Source organism: Symphalangus syndactylus, chromosome 4 (assembly GCF_028878055.3).
Source record: "Symphalangus syndactylus isolate Jambi chromosome 4, NHGRI_mSymSyn1-v2.1_pri, whole genome shotgun sequence".
Taxonomy (NCBI): domain Eukaryota; kingdom Metazoa; phylum Chordata; class Mammalia; order Primates; family Hylobatidae; genus Symphalangus; species Symphalangus syndactylus.
This window is the reverse complement of record NC_072426.2, coordinates 151,217,834-151,242,169: the sequence shown is the minus strand read 5'-3', so window position 1 is coordinate 151,242,169 and position 24,336 is coordinate 151,217,834. Positions and strand designations below refer to the sequence as shown.

Genomic DNA, 24,336 nt, shown 5'->3' with positions numbered 1-24,336 from the left:
AGAAATCTAGGGTCTTATATATAGTACAAGGTGGGGTAACAGGCAAGTGCCATATTTCTGCTGAGCAGATCATGCTGATAATTATCCTTGATAATTTGACATTACATGATTTTTTTAAAATTTCAAAACAATCTTTATACAATATTTTATAACTATTATCAAACTACCATTCTATGAAGCAGGTAAGGTATTTCCTTCATTTTACATATGTGAGTAATCTTTCCTCAAAGAGGTTAAGTGCTTGGCTTCAGATCCGACAACCACTATGTGCTTTACAGATAGACAGGTCTTCTGTTCCCAGGCCCTGTCAGCATGACACCACAGAGCACCCTGTTCTAACAGGGAGTATGGAGGCCCAAGCATTCTCTGCTTCAGCTGTTGTCCATTGATCAGATAACAGCATGATTTTAATTGATCTATATAGGAATTAAGATTTGTGAAGAGAGTAATAAAGTCATGGTTTTCTTTATTGTTGACATCTTAGGGAATCTCCTAATATCCTTTGTACACCCATTTTTGTTTGTAAAATGTACAACCTAGTACAGCAGAAAACAATGTTAGAATAGAACTGAAGACAACTCTAGCTGGACCAATAACATGCTAAATATTCTTGGGACATTCCTCAATTGATTTAGCTTCAGCTAAATAGGTGTAGAAAAAGGCAAGTTCCAAGATACCGTTTGGCTATGAAGTAGTGTAATTAAAAACATAGGAATTACTCCCGTCAAAATCTTCTAACATAAAAACCCCAAAACATTAAGGTAAATGCCACAATTCATCAAAATGATTTTTAACATTAGAAGGATTTCATGCTACCAGTCTTCAGTCTCCTTGGGGGTACTGCAAAACTCGAACATTGTACTTTACGTGACTACACCCATGATTAGAATTAACATGATAAAAATGCTCTTGGGTGAAGGCATGCAGAGTGACCAGAATCTCCTGGCCTGTTTTTACAGTAGCAGGCACACTTCCATTCAAAACGTGGTCAGCTTGTTCCTTGGTATAATTATTCCACTGAAAAGGGAGCACTAAAACTGCTGAGGCTCAAGGCCACAGTTTCAAATACTGGTAACTTCTATACCACAGGCGGGGAAAAGAAGGAAAACGACTAAATTGTTTGCTTTTAGATTGGTTTAAAATTATCTGGAAAATAGCCATTTTACTTAACTATTTCAGGAAAAATGAAGTGTATTTTTGGGGAGAAGGCAGCGGCAGTGTGCAGAATGGGAGATGCTGGTATCACAGTGCTGCCTAAGAGGAATCTCATCCCGTGCTTGGGGCCTTGAATTCCTGACCTTAAATAAAAACCACAAATATATGTGCAATCCAAGAAATAGCAATGCACGTGCCATTCAGTGAGGAAAGTGATAATTCATGCCACATAAGGTAAAATATCCAATTGAAAACTATGCCATGTTCTCACATTTTTATAACAAAAAAAAAACAAGACCTGAAATGAATAAAAAGAATGTTGGCCAAAGACTGAATTTATAGCTGTGAAAAGAATGTCACTTTTCCTCATCACTTAAAGAATATCAATACCTTCTCTACTTGATAGACCTTTTCAATGGCACTCTACCGAACAACTATTATTTGAAAATCCCTTTAGAAAATTAGGTCATTTTTTTTTCTTTCACATCCTCATTCTGGATCCTATAAGACATGTTTTGTAGATAATAGGAAGAGTTCCAAAACTCACACTGACTTTTTATTTAATGAGAGGTACATTTGATTTTCTCCTGCTACTTGAAGAGGAGATTTATTCCAACACTGTCTTTGATTCTGAACAAAAGTCAGCCCAGGCTCATTTTTAGAGATAAAAAATATCATTTATACAAGAGCAAACCATCAAATCAGTGAACCACTCCAACACACATGAGTGTGGTTTGGGTCACTGTGCAACTTGCTTCCCCAGGAAGTGTGAAGAGCTGCATTGTGCCCGGGAATTTGGAGACGGAAAAAAGGAAGGACATTCCAGCAAATAGAAATCAGAGGGACTAGATCCTTTGCAAATAACACAGATTTTTTAAGAAAAAAATATGTACTTCAGAAATGCCATGTTCTTTATCTGTATCTGAGACCTAAACTGACTTGAAATCTGAAGACAACATGGTGTTTAAAAATATCATCTGTTCCCTAAAGAATAAAAATATATGTTACTGGGATTTTTCGTTTGTTTGTTTTAAGGGATGATTTCATGATTTCTCAAGGTCCATTTCTTAGTTTGTTTTGTGCTACTATCATACAATGCCACGTATCAGGTAATATAAAGAACAGAAACTTATTTCTTATAGTTCTGGAAGTTCAGAAGTCTAAGATCAAGGTGCTGGCAGGTTGGGTGTCTGGTTCAGTCTCTGCTTTCCAGGTGCTGCCTTGAACATTGCATCCTCAGTATGGGAAGGATGCTGTGTCCTCACAGGGCAGAATGTGCAAAAGGAAAAGCGATAAACTCTTTCCAGCACACCCTTTTATAAAGATATCTAATTCCACTCAGGTAGGCTCTACCCTCATGACTTAATCACCTCCTGAGGACCCCACCTCCTAATACCCTCACTATGGCCACTAGGTTTCTTCTTTTTTGTGAGACGAAATCTTACTGTTGCCCAGGCTGGAGTGCGGTGGCACCATCTCGGCTCACTGCAACCTCCACCTCCCAGGTTCAAGCAATTCTCATGCCTCAGCCTCCCTAGTAGCTGGGATTACAGGCGCACACCACCACACTTGGCTAATTTTTGTATTTTTAGTAGAAACAGGGTTTTGCCATGTTGGCCAGGCTGGTCTCAAACTCCTGACCTCAAGTGATCCACCCACCTCAGCCTCCCAAAGTGCTGAGATTACAGGCATGAGCCACCGTACCCAGCTGTCCACTAAGATTCAACATCTGACTTTAGGAAGGGACATATTTAAACCATAGCAGTCCATGTTTTAGTGACAGCACTCTAATAATGTAACTACGTCACATATTTAGAAGCAACTCATGTAGCTTTATATAATTTAAAAAAAAAGGATCTGGTGACATACAGGAAATGTATGATAAAAAGCCTGCAATATTTATATTTATATATAATATATATCATTTTAATTTTGCATGCCTTTGTTTTAATGGGAAGAAAATAAATATTACCTATTTGTGAAATACAAGTCCAAAATTTACTTGAAAAATATAATTTTAGAACTCTAAATTTATTATAATGAGAGAATACAAAAAATACTGGTCACATTTGTTTTAATGAGATCAGGACTTGAGGAAGAAAAGTCTGGCACAAAGATTTACTTTTCCTAGATAACGTTTCAACAAACACTAATCAAATTTCATACAAAATCATATTTTCAGTTCACTTTTATAACTCTCTAGTGTTGTTCTGTCTTTCAATAAGAGGTAATTGGAAAAGGCACTATGTATTTTACAAATGTTTTCCCTTGGATTTCTGAAACGGTGACTTTTTCAAAAAGTAAAAGCCAAAGCATCTCTAAGTCAGAAATCTCATATAATTGAAGCCTCCAGCTGCATGCATTTTTAATACCACAGACAACACAGTAATTGACATATGTGATTCTGGATCACACTTCAGATTTTACATTATTTTAGTCTGCTGAAATGTGTTTAAGTGCACTAACCAGATATACTTTCAGTAATTCTGCTTTTAATGACTATCCTTCACTTCAGAGCTTTGATGTTAAAATAGTCTAAGAAATAATGTAATTTCCCCACATGCTGGTTGGGTTATAGTCAGATGTTTCTTAAATATTTCATGTAAGAACTCTCCCTGACCCCTACCACTGTGAAAATGTGAGGAGATTTTACTTAAAATAATTTTATATCTTGTAGTTCACTAAATTAACTGGAGTGATCAGAACCCCAACCAAAATTTATTGCTGAACCTAAAATAAGATCAAAGCAATAAATCAAAAGGATATAGCAGATGTAAAAATACAAATTACAAGGATAAGTTCAGAATAATTAATATTGGCAAAATTGCACTGCAAAAGACCTTAGAAGGTGTAAAGCTCATAGTACATTAAAATCTAAAATTTTATTTAGGCCTCTGAACCCAGAAAAGACTACTAATTCCTACTTATTTGCTGGGAAGCCACTAGGCATGATACCACAGAGCTTTATTAACAATTGCCGTGTCTAATTTCTCTGTGTATTTCCTCTAGTGCCTTAAACTTCTTGCAACCAGGCTGTTCAATGGGTAGGCATGTATATGAATATTCAAAAGATTCCAATCAACTGTCATGTATATCAGCAAACATCCTGGCTTCTATACTCTTCTTAAATTGTTTACACAAAATATTTTTTTAAAAATTTTCAAATCTGCGCATCCTGCCCATGTACCCTGGAACTTAAAAATAATTTTTTAAAATAAAAAGTAGGCTGTGTTATGTCTCCTATAGTATTTAGTGAGAAGTGATAATGATTTCCAGTTAACATATGTAGAAAATGAGGCTAAAATACGTTAAAGAATTGGTTCCACAGGAACAGAAAACCAAATACATTTCTCACTTATAAGTGGGAGCTAAACATTGAGTATACGTGGACACAAAGAAGGGAACAATAGACACTGGGGCCTATATGAGGGTGGAGGGTGGGAGGAGGGTGAGGACTAAAAAACTACCAATCAGGTATTATGCTGATATCGTGGGTGACAAAATTATCTGTACACCAAACCCCTGTGACTTGCAATTTATCCGTGTAACAAACCGGCACATGTACCCATTGAACCTAAAATAAAAGTTGGAAGGAAAAAGCTGATTCAAGTTTGCACAGTTAGTATTTCTGAACATGGAGGTTCAGACTTTGAGTTCAGTCTTTCCAACTGTACAACTGGAAGAGAGTGTGCTTGACACCTGGTCATGAAAAGCAGGAAATAAGTCAGATAAAAGTAGCAGGACTGGTTCCAGGAAATCTGTAACAGGAGCCAAGAAACAGATCAATGAGAGTGCAAACTAATTGTAACTGTAAATGAATGCAAGAATCAAAGTATTTTAAAAAAATGAATTATAAGAGTGTTACCAACAAAATAATGAAGAGACAGTTAAAGAAAGATGCAAAAAAATTATTTGGCTTAAAATTATGAGACATCAAGTGAGCATCAATAGAAAAGTTTAAGAAAAATACAGGAGGGAGATAATGAGATTCTTGGATGTTTTTTATACTATGACCTCTTAACTAAACTGGATTTTCTTCATAAAAATATATTTATATATTTTTGTATTCCCAGGTAAAATTTTTTGCTTTGAAAAATATTTGATACAATAATTTGATTTCAATTTATTTTAGTTGATCATTAAATATTAAATATGAATATTAAAAGATGGAAATTGGCTTGGGGTTATGTATATAAAGACACAAAGTAAAATGGTGGTTGCCAGAGCTGAGGGTAGGGAGAATGGGTAGGTATTGTTTAAAGGTTACAAATTTCAATTTGGGATAATGAAAAAGACCTGGAGATGGACTGTGGTGATGGTTGAAAAGTAATGGTAAAAGTATACTTAATGCCACTGAACTGTACATGTAAAAATTGTTACAAGGTAAACTTTATGTTATGTATCTTTACAAAAAGGAGGAAAAAAAGACAGGGAGTAGAATAAAGTAGGATTTGCAGAAGAGGTGTTAAATTGCAATGCGGTCACAACCAGGACCTCAGCTGACTCCACAGGGAGTGCCAGACCTCAGTGTCCATTCAGAGCTGACACACCTTGAACACAAGAGCAGAACTTTATACCACCCACATCAAACAGACATTGAGTAGAGGCTGCTTTCCATACACCTTGATGAAGCCACTCTGTTCGTCAGTGGGCGATTTCAATTCCAAGGTGGTGGACCTCGCTTACAGTAATCAGCCAGCAACACTCCCAGCCGTTGGGGAACGAGTGCTTCGGTCTTAAAGGGGGTTTGGGCAACGTACCGTAGCATCCATTGCAGCCCACACTCTGTATCCCTGATTCAACCCCCTGCCATACAATAACATTGCTCCTTCACTCATAGTTGGCTGTCTCTCAGCTTTAAGAGCCATCCCAGAGGCATGGTAGGATGGAACTCCTGTGTAACAGGAGGGTGCTTCCATACCAGTAACTTTCTTGACTTCTGACATCATCTCCACCCATCTTGACCAAGCTCTCTCAGAATCCAGTTCTTTCCATGTTCCTTCAACTCCTCTTGTTACATTTTGGCTAAGTTGTGTAGCTCCTTCAGTTCTAAAATGCATTATTAGTGGCATGAAGTAATAACATTTGTAATATTTCTGGTAACTTTTATAATGTTTACCTGCTTCTTAATTGTCTTTCCAGACTCCCCTCCAACCTGGTTCTGTACAAAACACTGCTAATTATTTGGTTAACCTTCAATCACTAAAGACTGCATCCTCTATGAGACAAGAAAATAGGAGCAACACTTTTTCACAGTTTTATTGTGTACTTTATGCTGTATATATTAATTACTGAGAGGCAAGTTTTACCTCTATTTTATAGAAGAGGAACCTGCAGCTCTGAGAAGTTAATTGACTTGAAAAGGATAAATAGCTAAGAAATAGTAGAGAAATACTTTGGCTATAAAATCTGTATATTTAACAACTACTTTCTTATTAGTAATAGTAATGAAAGCTACCATTCCTTGAGCATTTACCATGTGACATGAATAGTGAATGGCATTTCATAGATTTTAAATTTAACGCATCAATCCTATAAAGTATAATTATTCCTATGTTTTATAAAAAACCTTGCACTTCTTAGAGGCAAAACTCCTTAACACAAGCAAACATTGTCTACCATCTTTGTCCCAAGTCACTCTATTTTTCGGAGGTGCCATGCCCATCATGAATCCCTCTTGGAAAGCCAAGGAGTGTTCAAAAGCACCAAAAGTTGGCTGGGTGCAGTGGCTCACACCTGTAATCCTAGCACTTTAGGAGGCCAAGGTAGGAGGATTGCTTGATACCAGGAGTTTGAGATCAGTCTGGACAACATAGCAAGACCTCATTTCTACAAAAGTAAAAAATAAAATTTTTAAAAATCCAAAAAAATTACCAAATAAATTACATACATATGTACACACATATTCTGCATACATGTATACGGGATCATTCATATAAAAATCGCTCTTTTGGGAATGTCATTGGAAGCATTTCAACTTAGAAAAAAGGTCACAATAGAATAGCCAGGCTGATAAATTTCCATGCTTTATTCTCCACTACAAAATAGTTGAAATATGTCATCTTCTATTTAATATTAAACATAATCTGTTTTGAAATTCATATACAGAATGCTCTAATCTCCTTCTAGACTGCTGAGAAAAAAAAAATCAGAAACTCCTTTAAAGGGGAGTATACTCAACACATTATTGTTTTTCCGAAAAGTCCTTAAAGTTGTTTAAGAGATAAATGGAATTTTACTACTATTTTAATAAGGCTTGTATGATTTAAATTGGTAAGCCTAAATCACTTTACTACAGCAATTTCTAAAGTAACATTTAATTATCTGTAGTTAATACTATAATCTAATGAACAAAGCTATTATGCTCAAGGTTCCCAAAGGTAGAGGAAAAACTTATACTGGTCAGTAAGTTCTAGATTTAATAGTATAGGGGTAATGTGTGTGTGTGTTATCTGTATGTGTGTTTAAAATATATGCAATCCTCAATATTATATCAATTTGCAAAACAAACTTAATCACTAAAACTGAAACACAATCTGAGAAAATAATAGATTGGCTAGTACAGTATTTTATATAATAACCATAAAATCTTTGAGAAATTCAGTTCAGTGTATGGTGCCAATGCACTTGATTTGAAAAGCTTTAAAATGATGAGTTGGACCTGCATAACGAGGAGCACATTCTAAAGTCACGCTTCATTTGGAAATATATGGGACAGGCATTCTATTTCCTACAACATAGGTTTGATGGTAAAAAATGGGTTAATTTTACAAAAGTCTTTCTAAAATAGGCTCAATAATGCTTACTTCTAGAATCATGCTTTGTTTAATCTGCAAATACTTACTTGAAGATAACAAGTAGTGACTGCCACAAATCAAATTTAATCTTTTTCAATCTTGTGCATAGGACAGAAATGTTAGAAGTAAAATTCAATGAAGCAGCACAATCACTGGGGTCATTCAATAAGAGTGTACAACTGAGGCTGCAATCTTTTGAAAGGAATTTTAGAGTAATGCCCTTTTATCTAGAAATTTATACCTCAATTGTTTTAATATAACAGATAATAACAGGAAGTAAGAGTTCTAAATAGAATATGTGTTAATACCATTTTAGAATATTTGGAAGAGAAATCTTTTATTAAGGGACCTATAAATATTTTGTTTCAATTTTTGGTTCTTAATAATATATCTACTGTGTTGCAGAGATGAAATTAGTCAGAAAAGAAAGTAGTTAAATAGAATGGATTCAAACCTTCCCACTGATGAATACCAAGTTGAATATTACCATTGGTAGAAAGAAGTAATCTGTATTAAGATCTTTTATGTACATTTCTGTTTTATACTACAAGCATGCACCTTTTCCACATCTTACTTCTGTCTCTAAAAAAAGAAATCAGTCTCAATGTAATATTAAAAACCAGTCTAATGCTCACTTCACATTTCAAATATAGATGTACCTAGTTATAATTATATCAATAATGGAAAAAGAAAGTGAATTGTACTACCATGGAAAATTTCCAAACTATGTAGTTGGTATTATAGCAAAAACTTATAAATGTGGCTTGTGTTCCTGACAGGAACGTAGGGCGTGTGTAAAGAACCTTGAGCAAAAATAGGGCATGGAACACCTTGTTCGTGCTGAATACACATATCTCCACCAAGCAACAGACAGGCTATTATAAGTTTATTGTTTCAGGATATAAGCCTATTATACCCTGCAAATGAAGATACTGACATGCTGCTGTATTGGTTGAAAAGATTAACATTCACAAAGAACAGCAGCAAGTGTGCCAAATTAAATATACTAAAATACTAAAGCTTACCATTCAATATGTCCTCTACTGTAAATGTGCATACAGTGTAGTTTCAGTGGCCTCCGTGGCCCTGTTAATAATGTAGTGGCATGTCAGTGTTGGAGATGTAATTTACATCTTTGCTATTTGGCAATAAACCATAGCAGGGTGTATTTTTCTAAACCATTAATAAGTATGTATGGCATTGATGAAACAGTGAAGGAGAATATGTTGAGAAGCCTGTTTGTTTGTATTTTAGTCACTCATGCCCTGGCAAAACTTATTAGACTTAGGAAACTCTATTCAAAATACTTCATTAATATACTTTTTAATTGTAATACATAGCAAATTTTTTAAAATGTATCTCCAATCCCGATAGCATTTTTGCACTCCTTTTCATTTAAAGTTTTATTTAGTCACACTTTCCCTTTGTTTAAAATAGTCTCCTTGTATATATCAATGGTTGATTAATTCCATGGAAACGAGTTATTATATCTCTCTCTTCCAACTTTTTCAAATATGTTAACTATTGCTAGCAATACCAAACTCACAGGCTTGTTGTGAGAATCAAACCAATATAATATTTTAAAGTGTATATCATAATGTGTAGCATATAAGAAGAAAAACATATTAAGTAATAATGCTTATGACAATAATAATCTCTACCTCACAATAGCATTGCATACTCACCTGGCATTTAGAAAAAATATACTTCAGAGAATCAGACACATTCTCTAGGCTCTGGAAAACATACATTGACTTGTTCAACCCCTTTCCCGTGCCCCAGTGATGACAATCCGTCATTCTAGCTGACCTCATTGTCTTTTCTCCTAAGAAAAGAAAATTCAACAGCTTGTTTTGCTTTCTCTGCAAGGAATGCACACTATCCCAATAGGCTTGCCCTCACTACTTTGATGAATAACACAGAGCATAATAAAATCAGGTTTTCTGACTCACATGTAAAAGGAACATGCATGCTACCTGTAGCTACAGCCAGACTGTGTGTGTGTTTCTGCATGTAGATTTCTACTTGTAGTACAGAATTCTTTACTTTTAAATACAAGGATGCATTTACCCCACTGCTTATATGCACATCCATACCAAAGGTCATATTTGTGTATTTATTCAACATGATGACTTATCTTAGTAAAACTTTATATTTAGTCTTTTTAGAGTCACAATGTTAACTGGCTTCAAATGGGCTATTCAAAAAGGTTACGAAGTAAGTTATCTGACTTGGCAAAACATTTGGACCCAAAAGTTTTTGTAACTGCTCATTATAAGATGAAAAATGAGAAAATAAAGTAGAAGGGAGAAAATTATGGTTATCATTTGGAAGGGACTGTGGTTTCAGCTTCCCAGGCTAGCAACAGAACTGATAAGGATGAGACTCAACTTCCCCACAAAATGACAAGCAAGGGATGACTCAGGCCATGCTTTTGGGTTCTTACTCTTTCTATTCATAACTGTTCAACGTTTCTCTGAGAAAATGCAACGTAAAGACTGTATAGCCAACATACTGGTTTTTTCCCTTCTATTTAGAAGAGCAGGGGAGAGAGACAATATAAAAATCTTAAAAGTAAAATCCTGGTACTCAGCCTCTGTGATAATAGGACACATATGAGAGCTCTTTCATTTGGTGGCTTGAAAGTCTCAATATACGCAAGTATCTATCTTAAAGGGATTAATTCTTTATTGGCTTTGAGTGTCATTTGTAAAGAATGGTTTGCATTTTTAAAATAAAATCACCTGTCTAAATGTAACTATAATGCTAGGAAAAGCATATTATAAAAGCTAGGTGTTAGAATGAGAGAGGAGATAAAATAATGTGACACAGAGTGTCATGGTTTTGAGCTGAATAAGTGAGCAATGGCCACATGTGAGATTCTTTATTCATTCATGCATGCAGTAATGCATGAATTCACTGTGTGGGTCACTCTTGTAGGTACTAGAGATACAGCAGCAAACAAAATAGAGAAAATCTATGACATCACAAATTTTAGGGTCTGGTGGAATCTGTAAAAACTGAAGGCAAGTTTTTGTTTCCCATCTGATTCACAGAACTTTAAATTCCATTTTCAATACTCACTCATTATTTTCATCTGAAAATACTACATGACAGTTGATGAATTTCAAAGGGCTAGATTTAAAAATAAGAAAACGAATGTAAAAAGCCAGATTATGGATAGTAAATAATTCTTTAAAACACTTTGAAACATCTATTCTTTTCTTTTTTGAGACAAAGTCTCACTCTGTTGCCCAGGCTGGAGTACAATGGTGCTATCTCAGTTCACTACAACCTCCACCACCCGGGTTCAAGCAATTCTCCTGCCTCAGCCTCCTGAGTAGCTGGGAGTACAGGCGCCCACCACCACGCCCAGCTAATTTTTGTATTTTTAGTAGAAATGAGGTTTCACCATGTTGGCCAGGCCAGTCTTGAACTCCTGACCTCAGGTGATCCGCCCACCTCAGCCTCCCAAAGTGCTGGGATTACAGGTGTGAGCCACCATGCCCAGCTGAAACATCTATTCTTTACTGTAGTCTATTATTATATAAGTGCTCTGATTTATGCCCATTTACTATTACAAAGCACTAAAATGTTTCAAAACTGAAGAATTTCTCTACGTTGGTGAACTTGCACATCTCTCGAAGCAAAGCAAGAAACTATTTTGGAATGCTTCAGATAAATGCTTAAGTTGGAGACTCAATGCCCACCTACCTTACTGTGTATCAGTGAAGTTACCATTTTAAGAAATTTTGTTAGTTCACTTTTTTATGGGCCATATTGTTTATGAAAAATACTGTCAAACTGTTAATATTGTTTTTGAAAAATACTGTCAAACTCAATCATTTTGGTGGGTTTCACTATAAAAGCTAAAAGTAATTTTTATTCTTTATAAGATATAAGATGGTGCTAGGGCTTTTATTACATTTATATTTTAACAATTCTGACCAAGACAGCCATATAAGGAGTATAATTAAATTTTAAAAAAATGTTTAGGCTGGGCACGGTGGCTCACGCCTGTAATCCCAGCACTTTGGGAGGCCGAGGTGGGTGGATCATGAGGTCAGGAGATCGAGACCATCCTGGCTAACATGGTGAAACCCTATCTCTACTAAAAATACAAACAAATTAACCGGGCGTGGTGGCAGGCGCCTGTAGTCCCAGCTACTCGGGAGGCTGAGGCAGGAGAATGGCGTGAACCCAGGAGGCAGAACTTGCAGTGAGCCAAGATCGCACCACTGCACTATAGCCTGTGCAACAGAGTGAGACTCAGTCTCAAAAAAAAAAAAAAAAAAAAAAGTTTATATGACTATTTGTATGTATTATTTATAAGATTTACTTTCTGGAATTATATTTTTTAATCAAATGCCAGAACAAAAATATACTTACAAATATTAATATAAAATTAAATCTTAGTGTTTTATACATATTATAATAGCTTTGTAAACAAATAAGAATTTCTCTTCACAAAGATTCTGGGATCACTGGAAATATTGCCAGAAGAGCCACCTCCTCTCAAGTTTGGCTTGATGAGTCTTAAGTATCATGTGATCTGAGCAAGAAGTGGTTACAGAATGTGCTACGTCCTCATGGCAGAGTGCTCGCTAGGCCCCCATCCTGACTGACAGACCCTGGACCTCTGAACAACCACTGAGATCTGGCGGATCCATCTATAAGATCCAGTTTGGTAATGATGTCATTCTAGCTGTAAACTGATTCCATTTTAGGACAAACAATAATAATGAGGTATATTATCTAACCATCTATAAGAATTTGTTTACATAACAAATCTGGAGGCAGTAATTAAAATTAGAACAAAATAGAGATAAAATTCGTGATCTGAAAATTAAATTTTGAGTGGTAAAGTGATGCTAAATATTAAATCTGTAGTTTCTGTGTTAAATCTCAATTTCACCCTTGCTTCCCCCACTGAAGACCATTGTGCATTGTTAACATAAACTGAGTCATTCCATGTATTATCAAACAACAATCTGAAGAGTATTACCTGTTATAATAGTCATTAACCCTTTGTGCCTTAAGCATTAAACTTGAATATCTCATTTCACTAATTAACAAGTCTACCACCTAAGCCTTGTACAAAGAAGGCAGGAGAAAAAGGTTTTGACAATGTTTAAAAACTTTACTACAATTACTAGATTTATTTTTAGTATGTTAACATTATTATTTTTAAATTACTTACAATTTAGAAAATTTTTCACACTATACCATGAACACCTTTAGGTATACCCTCATATCCCAGATCAAATAAAATTTGAATATACTCCTTTGTGAAATACTCTTTGTAAAAACCATTGTAATATCTTCCTGAAATGGAAGACTCCACTAATAACGTTGTTTATATCCTCGGTGGAGAGCTGACTCTGAGGTTCTCACACTAACCAGGCCTCTCAAAGGAAGACAAAGTGGTACCACGTTGTTAGGAATTCATGGTCCTCAAGTGAAGCAGAAGACACATTTTCTCCACAAGAAAGTCTCTCCAAATTAAGGCCCTGATGCCTGCAAATTAGGATCAAGTAAGTTTTTTAATCCAGCAAAGCAAGCATTCAAGACTAAAGGAGAAATAAATACACTTTCAGAAAAATAAAAACTGATTGATCAACATGGCAAATACAATGTCACTGAAGGAACCTACAAAGGCATACTTCAGGAAAAAGGAAAATAATCATATAAAGAAGCTGAGATGGAAGAAGAGTTAACAACAAAAATAAAATTGTTTAACATACAGGTAAATCTAAAACATTTTCTCATAATAATCATGTGTGCTACCTGGAATTAAGAAAAAGACAAAACTAAAATACAAGATCAAAACAGCATATTGGCATGCCTTGATCCAGAGCACTTAATGCAAAGTAGGCTGTAGAATGAAGATATATTCAAGTTATAAAAAGATATTAACAATATATAAATGCAGTGCAAAAACAGTTAAGAACATGGCCCTTTTGAAAAAAATACACAAATAACATTCTCCCTTAAGATACATTTTCTTAGGCATACTTTTTCCATGTCATATTCTCAAGAATAAACTATGGAGAATAGGGGTCTTTTTCTTGTTGTTTTTGGTTTGGTTGTTGCGATTATTTAGTCTTTCTTAGCACTCTCTGCAATCCTCACGCTATGTCTACAAAATGTTAGTTGGATTTTACATGGTGCCCTTTTCTAACTTTATGAATTGCTTTTCTCTGTAAAGAAGATCATAGGTCCTACAAACACAATGTCTCATTCCAGCTAGTGCAGCCCTTGCAGGGAGGGATCAGTTTTATCTTCCAGATCAGCAGGACAAATATGAATAGAACTAGCTTTGTATTGTCTGAGCAATATTACTAGATAGCTTTGCATTGCCAAAATATTACTGTTTAAAATAACTTTCTTAGATTTCTGTCTTAACATCAGTTACTTAATACTTCACACCAAAATTGAAAATTGCACTATTATAAACCATTTAACAAGGAAAAACACTATATATATGCACACATACATATATATACACACATACGTGTATATACATGTATATCTTTTATGCACATATATGCATATATATACATATACGTACATATAGGAGAATTTTATGCACATATGCATATGTATATACACATGCATATATGCATGTATATGTGTACATATATATCATATACATATGTGTACATATATACATATACATGTAATGTGTGTATAAACATATACATATGTAGGCATATACATATATATGTGCATTTATAATTTCCAATGAGTATTTTATGCACATATATTGCGTACAGTTTTTAATCATTAGAGTGAGGCATGAGGACAATGGTATCAATATGATTTCGTTGTATCTTTCCAAATACTATGAAATTTTGATTCATGAGCAAATCATGATGTGGATTCTTCTAGTAATCACAAATGGTATCTTAGATATTTAGACTCAGGCCCCAGTTGACAATAAATGTCAGTTATCCAAGTAAATTCTGAGCCTACAAAGGCGCAGATTTTGAACGTAGCTCGGCATATCAGTTTGAGAGAACAGAGATTGAGAGATTGCTTTGGAGAATGTTGCTGCTGTGCTGAGTTCCAATATTCTCTCCAAATGTGGATGACCAGAAAGATGCTACCTGCTTAAGCCTAGAGACAGGTGACTCACAAAGGTCACCTTGATCTGTGTTTCATGGAGTTTGAAGGTTAGCCATCAAGAAGAAAGAAATTCTGCCAAAATTCTTTGGTAGGAAATTCACTGCTAGAATCTGTCAAGATAAATGATAGGTAAATGTTTCTTATAGATCAGATAATTTGTCATGCAGGGAAGTGTCAGCCTGAAGTCAATGTGATTCCTGCTCAAGAGTATCATGTGTGTATACAGTGAGACTCAAAGAGTTTTTCCATGAATGGGACCCCTGAAAAACCAGGGGTATACAGGGAGTAGTACTCAGGGAGAGGGTGCCTGTAGCCCACGTCATGGCAGGGAGTCCAAGCAGAGGCGCCTTAGTGATACCACGAAACCTTAAATTAAGCTAGTAACTAGAAAAATCCATGCTAACAACCTGCCAGACATAGTGAACACAGACTCATTCTAGAGCAGCACCTCTATGTAAAAGTCTATCCCCTGACCATGCCCCTCTCTGTATTTCAATTTGAGAGGCTTTGCAAAAAGTCAAATGGAAAAGAGAGAACAAGCTGGTCACGCCTATTTGCAGGCAACAGCCTGCCTGAAGCCAGTCTTACATGTCACAGTGAAGATTTAAATCAAATACATAGCTATACATATTATAAAGTCAGGGCATTCTAATAGCATTTATGACAAAGTTATCACAGCACTCTCCAAGAGTGAACAGAAGAGTCATAGGCCTACCCAGATTCTCTTCTAGTGGAAAAAAAAAAACTTTCCTCTTTGAATAATGTCAAATGGTCCATAAGGACAAATAATAAGCAGATCTATTAAAAGAATCTCAGAATCTCACATGACATGTCTGTTTACCATTTAGGCGCCATTTGCATGAAGGAATTATGTCTTCTGCTTAAAGTAGGGTAGAACAAACATTAGACCAACTTATTTAGCCTCTGAAGAAAGAATGAAATGAGAAAAAAAGAACACAATTTTTTTTCATGTTGTCCTTCTCAGTATTACCATCTGGCAGCTATCCTGTGACAATTACTGTAGGAACAAGTGGCTCATATCCCGGCAGTCATTGAAGCACACAATGGGTATTTAGAAGAAAGAGAATTTCCAATCATATATAACACAGATGTCAGAAATGTAGAATGGTTGGATAGAGCTTTGTTTTTTTTCTCCAGATTTCACAAGGCAAACAACACATTTTGCTCACTCTATACTTCTGTGTACAATGATTAATCTAAATCAGTGTTTCTGTACCTCAGCACTGTTGACATTGTGAGCCACATACTACAAGACTGCCCTGTGCCTTGTAGGGCATGTAGCAGTATCCCTGGCCTTTACATACTAGATTCTGGCACCAGTCTGCAATTGTGACAACTAAAATATTGCCAGACATTGCCAAGTGTCTCCCACACGGTACGACTGCCCCTCTCCCTCACCAACTTTAGAACCACTGGTCTAAAAATTCAGATCGCATATCAAAATCTTGATTGGCAATCAAATTCTAACATACTTTATTTCATTTAGCATCTTTTAAAAACTCATGGTAATTCAACACAAAATGACATCGCTTGGTAAATCCCAGTTGGAAAGAACTGATAAATTAGAGGAATGTTGAAAATCAAGAGATTTTGTTTCACTGAGACTACCAGGACTCTTAAAAGGCGGAGAAGTCTTTATGGTACTATTAAAATGTGCTGGATATGTTGATTACCTTGATTGTGGTGATGATATGATGGGTGTTTGTGTATGTTCAGACTCATCAAATTGTACATATTGAATATGTGCAGTTCTTTGTATGTCAATTATAACCCCATAAAGCTGTTAATTAAACAGCTTTGTTAAAAGTGTCATGAAATTTGAAAAACACTGAATTACTTTCATAAATACATATTTCATTGAGTATTTAACACACTAAGAGCAGGTAAATGGTGCTAATCCTAGCAAAAATTTAGCAGAGTCAAGCATCTATCACCCCCAGATTACTTGAATGTCACTATAAATGACACTAGTCCTTCCTGGCACAATGCATTTTAGTTTCTTTTGATGCAGCCATAACAAAAACAATCTCTTAGGATAATCTGTTTTATTATCACTTTATAAAAATGATTTAGGTTATTAAATATTAATAATCTCAATAATTTTATGAAAAAATGGCTTAAATATATTTTGATTCAAATTGAATAAGCATGGTTCTAATTTGCATGACCTTTTAACAATATTCAGATCATGTTTTATACTTTGTGGTATTTTAAACAACTTAAATTTCTTAACTGTAAAAATAACTTAACGTGTAGATCTTTTTAACTTCTAAAATGGAAATGGGAAGTGTCAAGTTTTCTCCCAATTAGGCACCTGTTCTTGAGGATATTTTTATTCCTGATATCATAGTCGTGATTACTCTATAAATTAGAAGAAAAAACAGAATAGAAAGGGTACAGATCCAATAGTGTATCATTATACCAATCCACTTTTAATCAAGACAGACAGCCACTATTTTGATAGGTAATTTCTAATAAAAGAAAAATAGCTCAATGTTTAATGACAAATAATTTTAAGAGATCCTGTTTTATTGAAAAATTAAACTAGGAAGAAACATTCAATATAATTTTACTTACGTTAAATGCACATTTTCTTTTCCAAACTCGATTTCCTCAAGTGAGATCAAATATATTAAGTCATGTATCAGGTCAGCAAATGGTCAAGGCACAGTTAGTGCATGTACTGTACATTCCTGCATTCTTGATTGCTAACGTGAGTGTGAATAAGTTTAAAGTTTTGTGTAATGTGCATATTTTTCTTTGAATAAGAACACAGTGGTACAAAAAAAAGTCATGTCTCTTCATGATGGAGATATATTCTGAAAAATGCATTGTTAGGAGATTTTGTCAATGTGGGAACATCATAGAATGTACTTACACAAACCTAGATGGTATAGCCTACTACACAACTAGGCTATATGGTATAGCTTATTGCTTCTAGGCTACAAGCCTATACAGCATGAACTCTACTGAATCCTGTAGGCAACTGTAACACAGTGGTAAGTACTTATGTATCTAAACATAGAAAAGGTACAGAAAACATATAGTATTATAATCTTATGGGATCATTGTTGTATAGGTGGGCTGTCATTGGCCAAATCATCTAATGAGGCACATGGTGTATATAAAGTTGTATCTTAATGGTCTTTAAAATTTTGATCTACAGCATCCAAGGAGCAATTAAGTTACTAACAAAACGCGATCTTATATAAAACTTTATTTTAAATTAAAAAATGTTTAAACTCTCAATATCGGCTTTCATGGGTCAGAAAACTGACCCCTCACTACCCCATAAAAAAAAATGAATACTGGCCAGGCATGGTGGCTCACACCTGTAATCCTAGCATTTTGGGAAGCCGAGGTGGGTGGATTGCTTGAGCTCAGGAGTTCAAGAATGCCGTGGCAATATGGAAAAACCCTTTCTCTACTAAAAAGACAAAAATTAGCCAGATGTGGTGGCTGATACCTGTAGCCCCAGCTACTTGGGAGGCTGAGGTGGAAGGATGCCTTGAGCCCAGGAGGCAGAGGTTGCAATGAGCCAGGATTGTGCCATTGCACTCCAGCTTGACCCTGTATTAAAAAAAAATAAAAATAAAAAAAAAAGAATACTTAACTGAGACCCTTTGAGTTAAACTGACTTTAATAAGGTCCTATTAAAGTCAGTTGTAGCCAGGACTAGAAAGAATCCAGAGTCATTTGCCTTCTCCAAATGATTTTCCTATAATCACTATGCTGAATATGGTATTTTGAATGAATAGAAAAATGCTCACTTTAATAAAACTTGAAAAACGTGCATTATGATGTGTACTAAAGTACAGGAGTAAACTGGAGGGACATCAAACATTCATGGGTTTATTTCTATGAGGGTAATATCTCTTGGCACACTTATTATAGACTTTTTTTGAAACAGCTGGTAAGTCTTCCAGTTCTTATGAACCTCACCTAAATCTTCTACACTGAAAGCGAGTGAATGACCAATGAATACACAGTAATCATATTTTTAGATGCTTTTAGTTTTTTGGTGGCATACACCAGTGCACAATGGATTACTGTGTAAATTAATGCAGAAGTCATTTAAAGGTAGAACAGATAATAAAGTGGTAAAGAGTGAAGTAAAAGAGAATATAGTTCTGTATGAAATATTGTCATGGCAATGCAACAAAAGGACAATAGAATAAGCTAAACCCACTTTCATTAAGCTCATACAAAATTGTGTCACCAGACAAAGGCAGTGTTACAGACAAAATTCAGGCTTAAATTAGACAATCACCATTCACCTCTGTGACAAGGCTTAAAGCTTATTTAATAAATTTGCAATGAAATATTTATAAATGGATACAATTCTAATTAACTGAGACATTTTACAAAGGAAAACTAATAACAAGGCTACTAGATCACACTTTTTCCATTCAACACTAAAATAAAATTATATAGAGCCCATTTTTATTTGGGAGAAAATATAGACGTCAAGCAATACCATAACTGACATAATCTAATGAGGAAAATGACCCATGGCCTTTTTCTTTAATCAAAATAATTGGTATGTTATTTTAGGCTTCCTGAAACCAGACTCAAAAACACTTAACTTCTGTCTTGAAACACAGTGTGTGAGGAAGAAATGGTTTTAGAGACTAGAAATGGAATTGGAAAAATGATACAGATTTTCACCATAATATCACCAGTTAACTATGGCCAGATCACACTAAACAAATTTTGTCCCATCTAATTACAGTGCTTGTTAATATAGAAACCAGACTATACAGAAAAAAATTTAAATATAGAAAAAAGTTTTAAATTAGCCAGGCGTGGTGGCGGGCACCTGTAATCCCAGCTACACGGGAGACTGAGGTATGAGAATTGCTTGAACCCAGGAGGTGGAGGTTGCAGTGAGCTAAGATTGTGCGATGGGTGAAAGAGCAAGACTCCATCTAAAAAAAGTAAAATAAAATAACATAAAAAAAGAAAAAAGTTTTGTTTGTGTTAGTCCCAGTAAGAGTTGTTCTCACAGAAGTAAAACTGTGATTGAACATTTTGCAAATAAAATTAGGGAAGAACAAATATTGCAGTCTCCTTACTGAGAAGATTGCATCACTTTTCCTGGTTTGATGCCTTCCACAGGCACTAAGAAATCAGATCCTATTTCTGGGCTTTTGGCTGCTGAGGTCTCAGCACCGCTGCGAGTGCCCCTATTGGTCAGGATGGAATATAATCACTTGCTATCTCTTCCCCAATGTTTCCTCATCCACCAACAAGAACCATTCGTGCATCCCTTGCCCAGAATTCTCTGGCCTCTTCAATTCAACAGTGTTTTCCTGTCTTGTCAGGGAAATTGACAAAAACAAATTTTTTAAAAAAATTAAAAAGTGATTTGTGGTGATAAGAGTGAATACAATGTGTGCATACTCTTTTGCCAGGAATACTTCTCAGAGGAGGTGATTTTGATAAGAAATCTGAATAAAGGGAAGAAGAGAGTCATATGAATATCTGCAGGGAAACATTGCTACACAGAAACAATATGAAATCCAAGGACTCTGAGGCCTGAGCATGCCTAGTGTAGCTAAGGAACATTAAGGAGCCCAACATGGCTGAGTTGAAATAAACAAGTGAGAAGGAAGTAGGAGAAATCAAAGGAATAACAGGAATTGGAAAAGGGAAATTCGTAACAGCAAGTTATACAGTCATATAGGCTGTTGTGAAGAATTTGAATTATATTCTGCATGTCAGAGGAAGTCCCTGGAAGATTTTTAAGGAGAGAAGTGGCATTATATTACTTTTCCATAAAGGAGTCTCTCAGTTCTAGATGGAGAAAATATAATAGAGGAAGCAAGTGTGAGTCAGAGATCAGTCAGGGGGTTGCATTAGGCCAGATGAGAGAGATGATGATGGCTGGGGCTACTGATAGAAATGGGAAGACATGGTAGAAATCCCAACATTGTTTGAAAACAGAGAAAAGATTTATTGCTGGGAGTCAGATATTTGAGAAGTTTGTGGAAAACCATTCTTCTATTAAGTTTCGGAGCTGAAATTAAAGCTGTTTCCCTGACCTGAGGCCTATGATTCAGTGGTTTCCAACCCAGGATGATCATTATCATCACATAGCAGTATTTATGAATCATCAATTTCTAAGTCCTGACTCAGTCCTATAGAATCACAGTATGTGGCAAAGGGGGTTGGGAAAATTTTTTTTCCTAATATTCAACCATGTTTGCCATCCACCTCATAAACCATGCAATGATAAGTAAGATGAATGTGTGTATAGGTACAGCATTAGCATTGTAGAAAAATTACTGTGTTTGGGGAGCGTGCAGAAAATCCTGTGTCAGAGACTATTTCACAAAAGGAAAATGTAAGCAGGGCTTTGGAGCCCAAATTGTAGTTTCTCAGTGAAGAATGGATCTAAAGAAGTATATTTCAGATGGAAATTACAGAAAGAATAACCTTCAACTCCGAATGGGGCCATTTTCTCTTTGAGCCTGGAACAAAGAAGAGAAAAATGAATGTAGGAAAAAAAATACATTTGTTTATAAAGATAGGTATTAAAGCAAGTTTAAATCTTCTGGCCTCAAATATCTCTGTAAAATAGGATATGAGGTTGTTGACAATGAAGATTATAATGGATATTGGGTAAGATGTTTGAACAGAGAAGTTTTTGAGTCATGGCAGAGCAGAAATGAGAAAGTGACCAAAAAAACAAACAACCCAGATGAAATTTCTGAGAATGTATTGTAGTATAAATATATAGGATAAATTAGATATTCATCTAGCCAGCTGTGTGACTTTCTCTGTTGTACTCAGCGGCCTGGCATATGAAGAAGCAGTATTGAGAATTGATCCAAATTGAAGAATTTGTGGGTTTTAGAGGTGAAACATTCTAGGTAAAAACAATTAAATAACTTAATTATAAGTAAAAACAATTAAATAAATTGCTTAAGCCGTTTTGTATCTGCACAAATGATCTAAACCTCAATTTATGCCATGAGGATTAAATTAATAAACTAATTGGATTATTGTTGGTAAATGGTAGAAATCTAGAACTGGCAACCACTATTACTATTGTTGATGCTATGAAAGTATGTTAAGTGGAAAAAAGATAAATTATCAGAGTTCAGAAGACCAAGAATTGTGAAGATACATTTTTGAATATTTTTATTTAGAATCCTTGATATACCAAAAATAATAGCAGGGAGCATCATTGGTGAATTTGGAAAACTGACATGAAAAAAAGCTAACCTATATTTGTATCTTTCCAACCTGTTGGGACCATTTTACATCACGATCCTGTCACCTAAATAATGTGTTGGCTAGACCACCTAAATAATGTGTTTGCTAGAACTCCTGACTTTGAGTCATTCATAATTTCCTTTGATTGACGTAAGACCTTCTCCTTTGGGTTTTAATTCGCAAGGGTGAAGGATCAAACAAGGGCGGTTGCTGAAAACATTTTTGTTTATGTTGTTTGTTCCCACACAGGCTATTTCCCTTCCCCTACCTCCTATTCATTCTCTGATGCATTTTCAGTAGGTCTCCTATCCCCACACTCCACTGAAACTGCTCTTTACAGAAGTCAGTAGTGACTATGTAGCCAAATCCAAATGGCCAATTGTAGTTCTCACTTTCCTGACCTTTCAACATTGACCAAGTCAACCACTGCTTCTTGAGACCCTTTATTCTCACTCTCCAGGTTTTCCCCTACAGCTCAGGCTTCTGTGTCAATTTCACACATTATAAATTCAGCAAACACTAAATGGTTACCTGGCAAATCATTTCTATCCTTGGACTCCTTAAATAATTATAAGAAACATGATTTATTCCTATGTATATGGCTATGTCTGTCCCTTTCAAGGTAGAGAATATGTGAGTCTTAGTCTTGTTCCTTTTATGTGACCGTTTTTAAGTTTTTCAGAGTATGTGTGGACCTTTCTTTCCATGCACTTTCTCTTTAGAGATAAAGTGATCATCACCCAAGGATCATTAAGCATCATTTGTGGACTGACCTTCTCTAAATGTATGTACCCAGATTGTGTGTTTCAAACTCTAGACTCACCAGTCCAAAGGTGACTCACATGTAGGTTAAACTTGTGTTAGAAACAAACAAGCAAACACACGAAACACATTTAAGCTTTTATGTCAAACCCATATTTTCTAACTTGAGTTTATGTTTCCAAGCTTGTTTTTAATCAGTTATATATTATAAATTTATAAAGTATAAATTATGTAATTCCGTGAAGCATCTAGAATATAATACCTTTAAAACACAGACATAATCATTTGCTTAAAACCTGTAAATAGCTTCCCATTGGGTATAAGATAAAGTTTAAATATCACATGGACCCAGGGATTTCTCCACTACTTCTTTGAATTTTGGTTTGAATAGTTTCCTGTTGTACTCTTTTGAAAGGAGTGATGGCAGGAGATCTTCTATTTTACCATTTTGTGGACATCACTCTCAAACTCTGTATAATATTTGATTACAATAATATTTATACTAAATTTGTTTTATGGATAAAACAAATTTTACAGTAAAATCTCCAACTCAAAGGGGGAAATTATATTAAATATTGTATATTTACACTTTAAAATTGAACTCATTTTGGAATCTTCAAGCAAAATCACAATATATTTAGTTTTGATTTGTTGAAACAGTGTAATTATAAAACGTCCAGTGAACATAGCTTTTCTTTCAAAATGGCAAAAAATGCATCCATTTGATTATAATAATCTGTCCTGCCATTGGAATTTATTTTTGTAATTTTTCCAATATTTAAAATTTGTTTTGTAATTAATGTAACACTTTTGAAATGGGCAATGATACTTCTCTGAAATGTTTGTATATTATAAACAACCATGAAATAGATCATTTTATTTTTGCTGCAGATTTCTGTTTTTGTAACAGGTAAGGTCTTAATACATTTTTTAAAATTAGTTTATAAAATTGTAAAATAATAGACTCCAGATATACTTTTGTGACCTTCAAAATTAATTTCCAAGGAGACTTTTAAAATCAACTTATTGCAAGTTAACTTTTCTTAAGTAAAAATATTTTTCCCAAAATAACGCATTACTCTTGCCACAGTGGGACATTGTTAAGCTGTCAGTCATTGCCCACTGTATAACTAAAATTACATGTGCAAAATATTCATATTGTAATTTCATGTTTTTTTCTTGAACAAAGAAAATCTGATTGATTGCAATCATTTACACAGCCAGACAAGAATATTTTTAAAAATTCAAATAT

General features: G+C 34.9%; 1 protein-coding gene across 1 annotated transcript in view; it reads right to left on the bottom strand.

Moving 5' to 3' along the window:
* Positions 1 to 24,336, bottom strand: part of LOC129481278 (uncharacterized) — a 264,940-nt gene that overhangs the window by 5,133 nt on the left and 235,471 nt on the right. Inside the window, exons 3-4 of the mRNA XM_055276478.1 lie at positions 18,568 to 18,671; positions 9,638 to 9,777 (exon numbers count right to left, since the gene is read on the bottom strand). Of these exons, the coding sequence (XP_055132453.1) occupies positions 9,638 to 9,777; positions 18,568 to 18,671 (244 nt within the window). The remainder of the gene's footprint in view (positions 1 to 9,637; positions 9,778 to 18,567; positions 18,672 to 24,336) is intronic.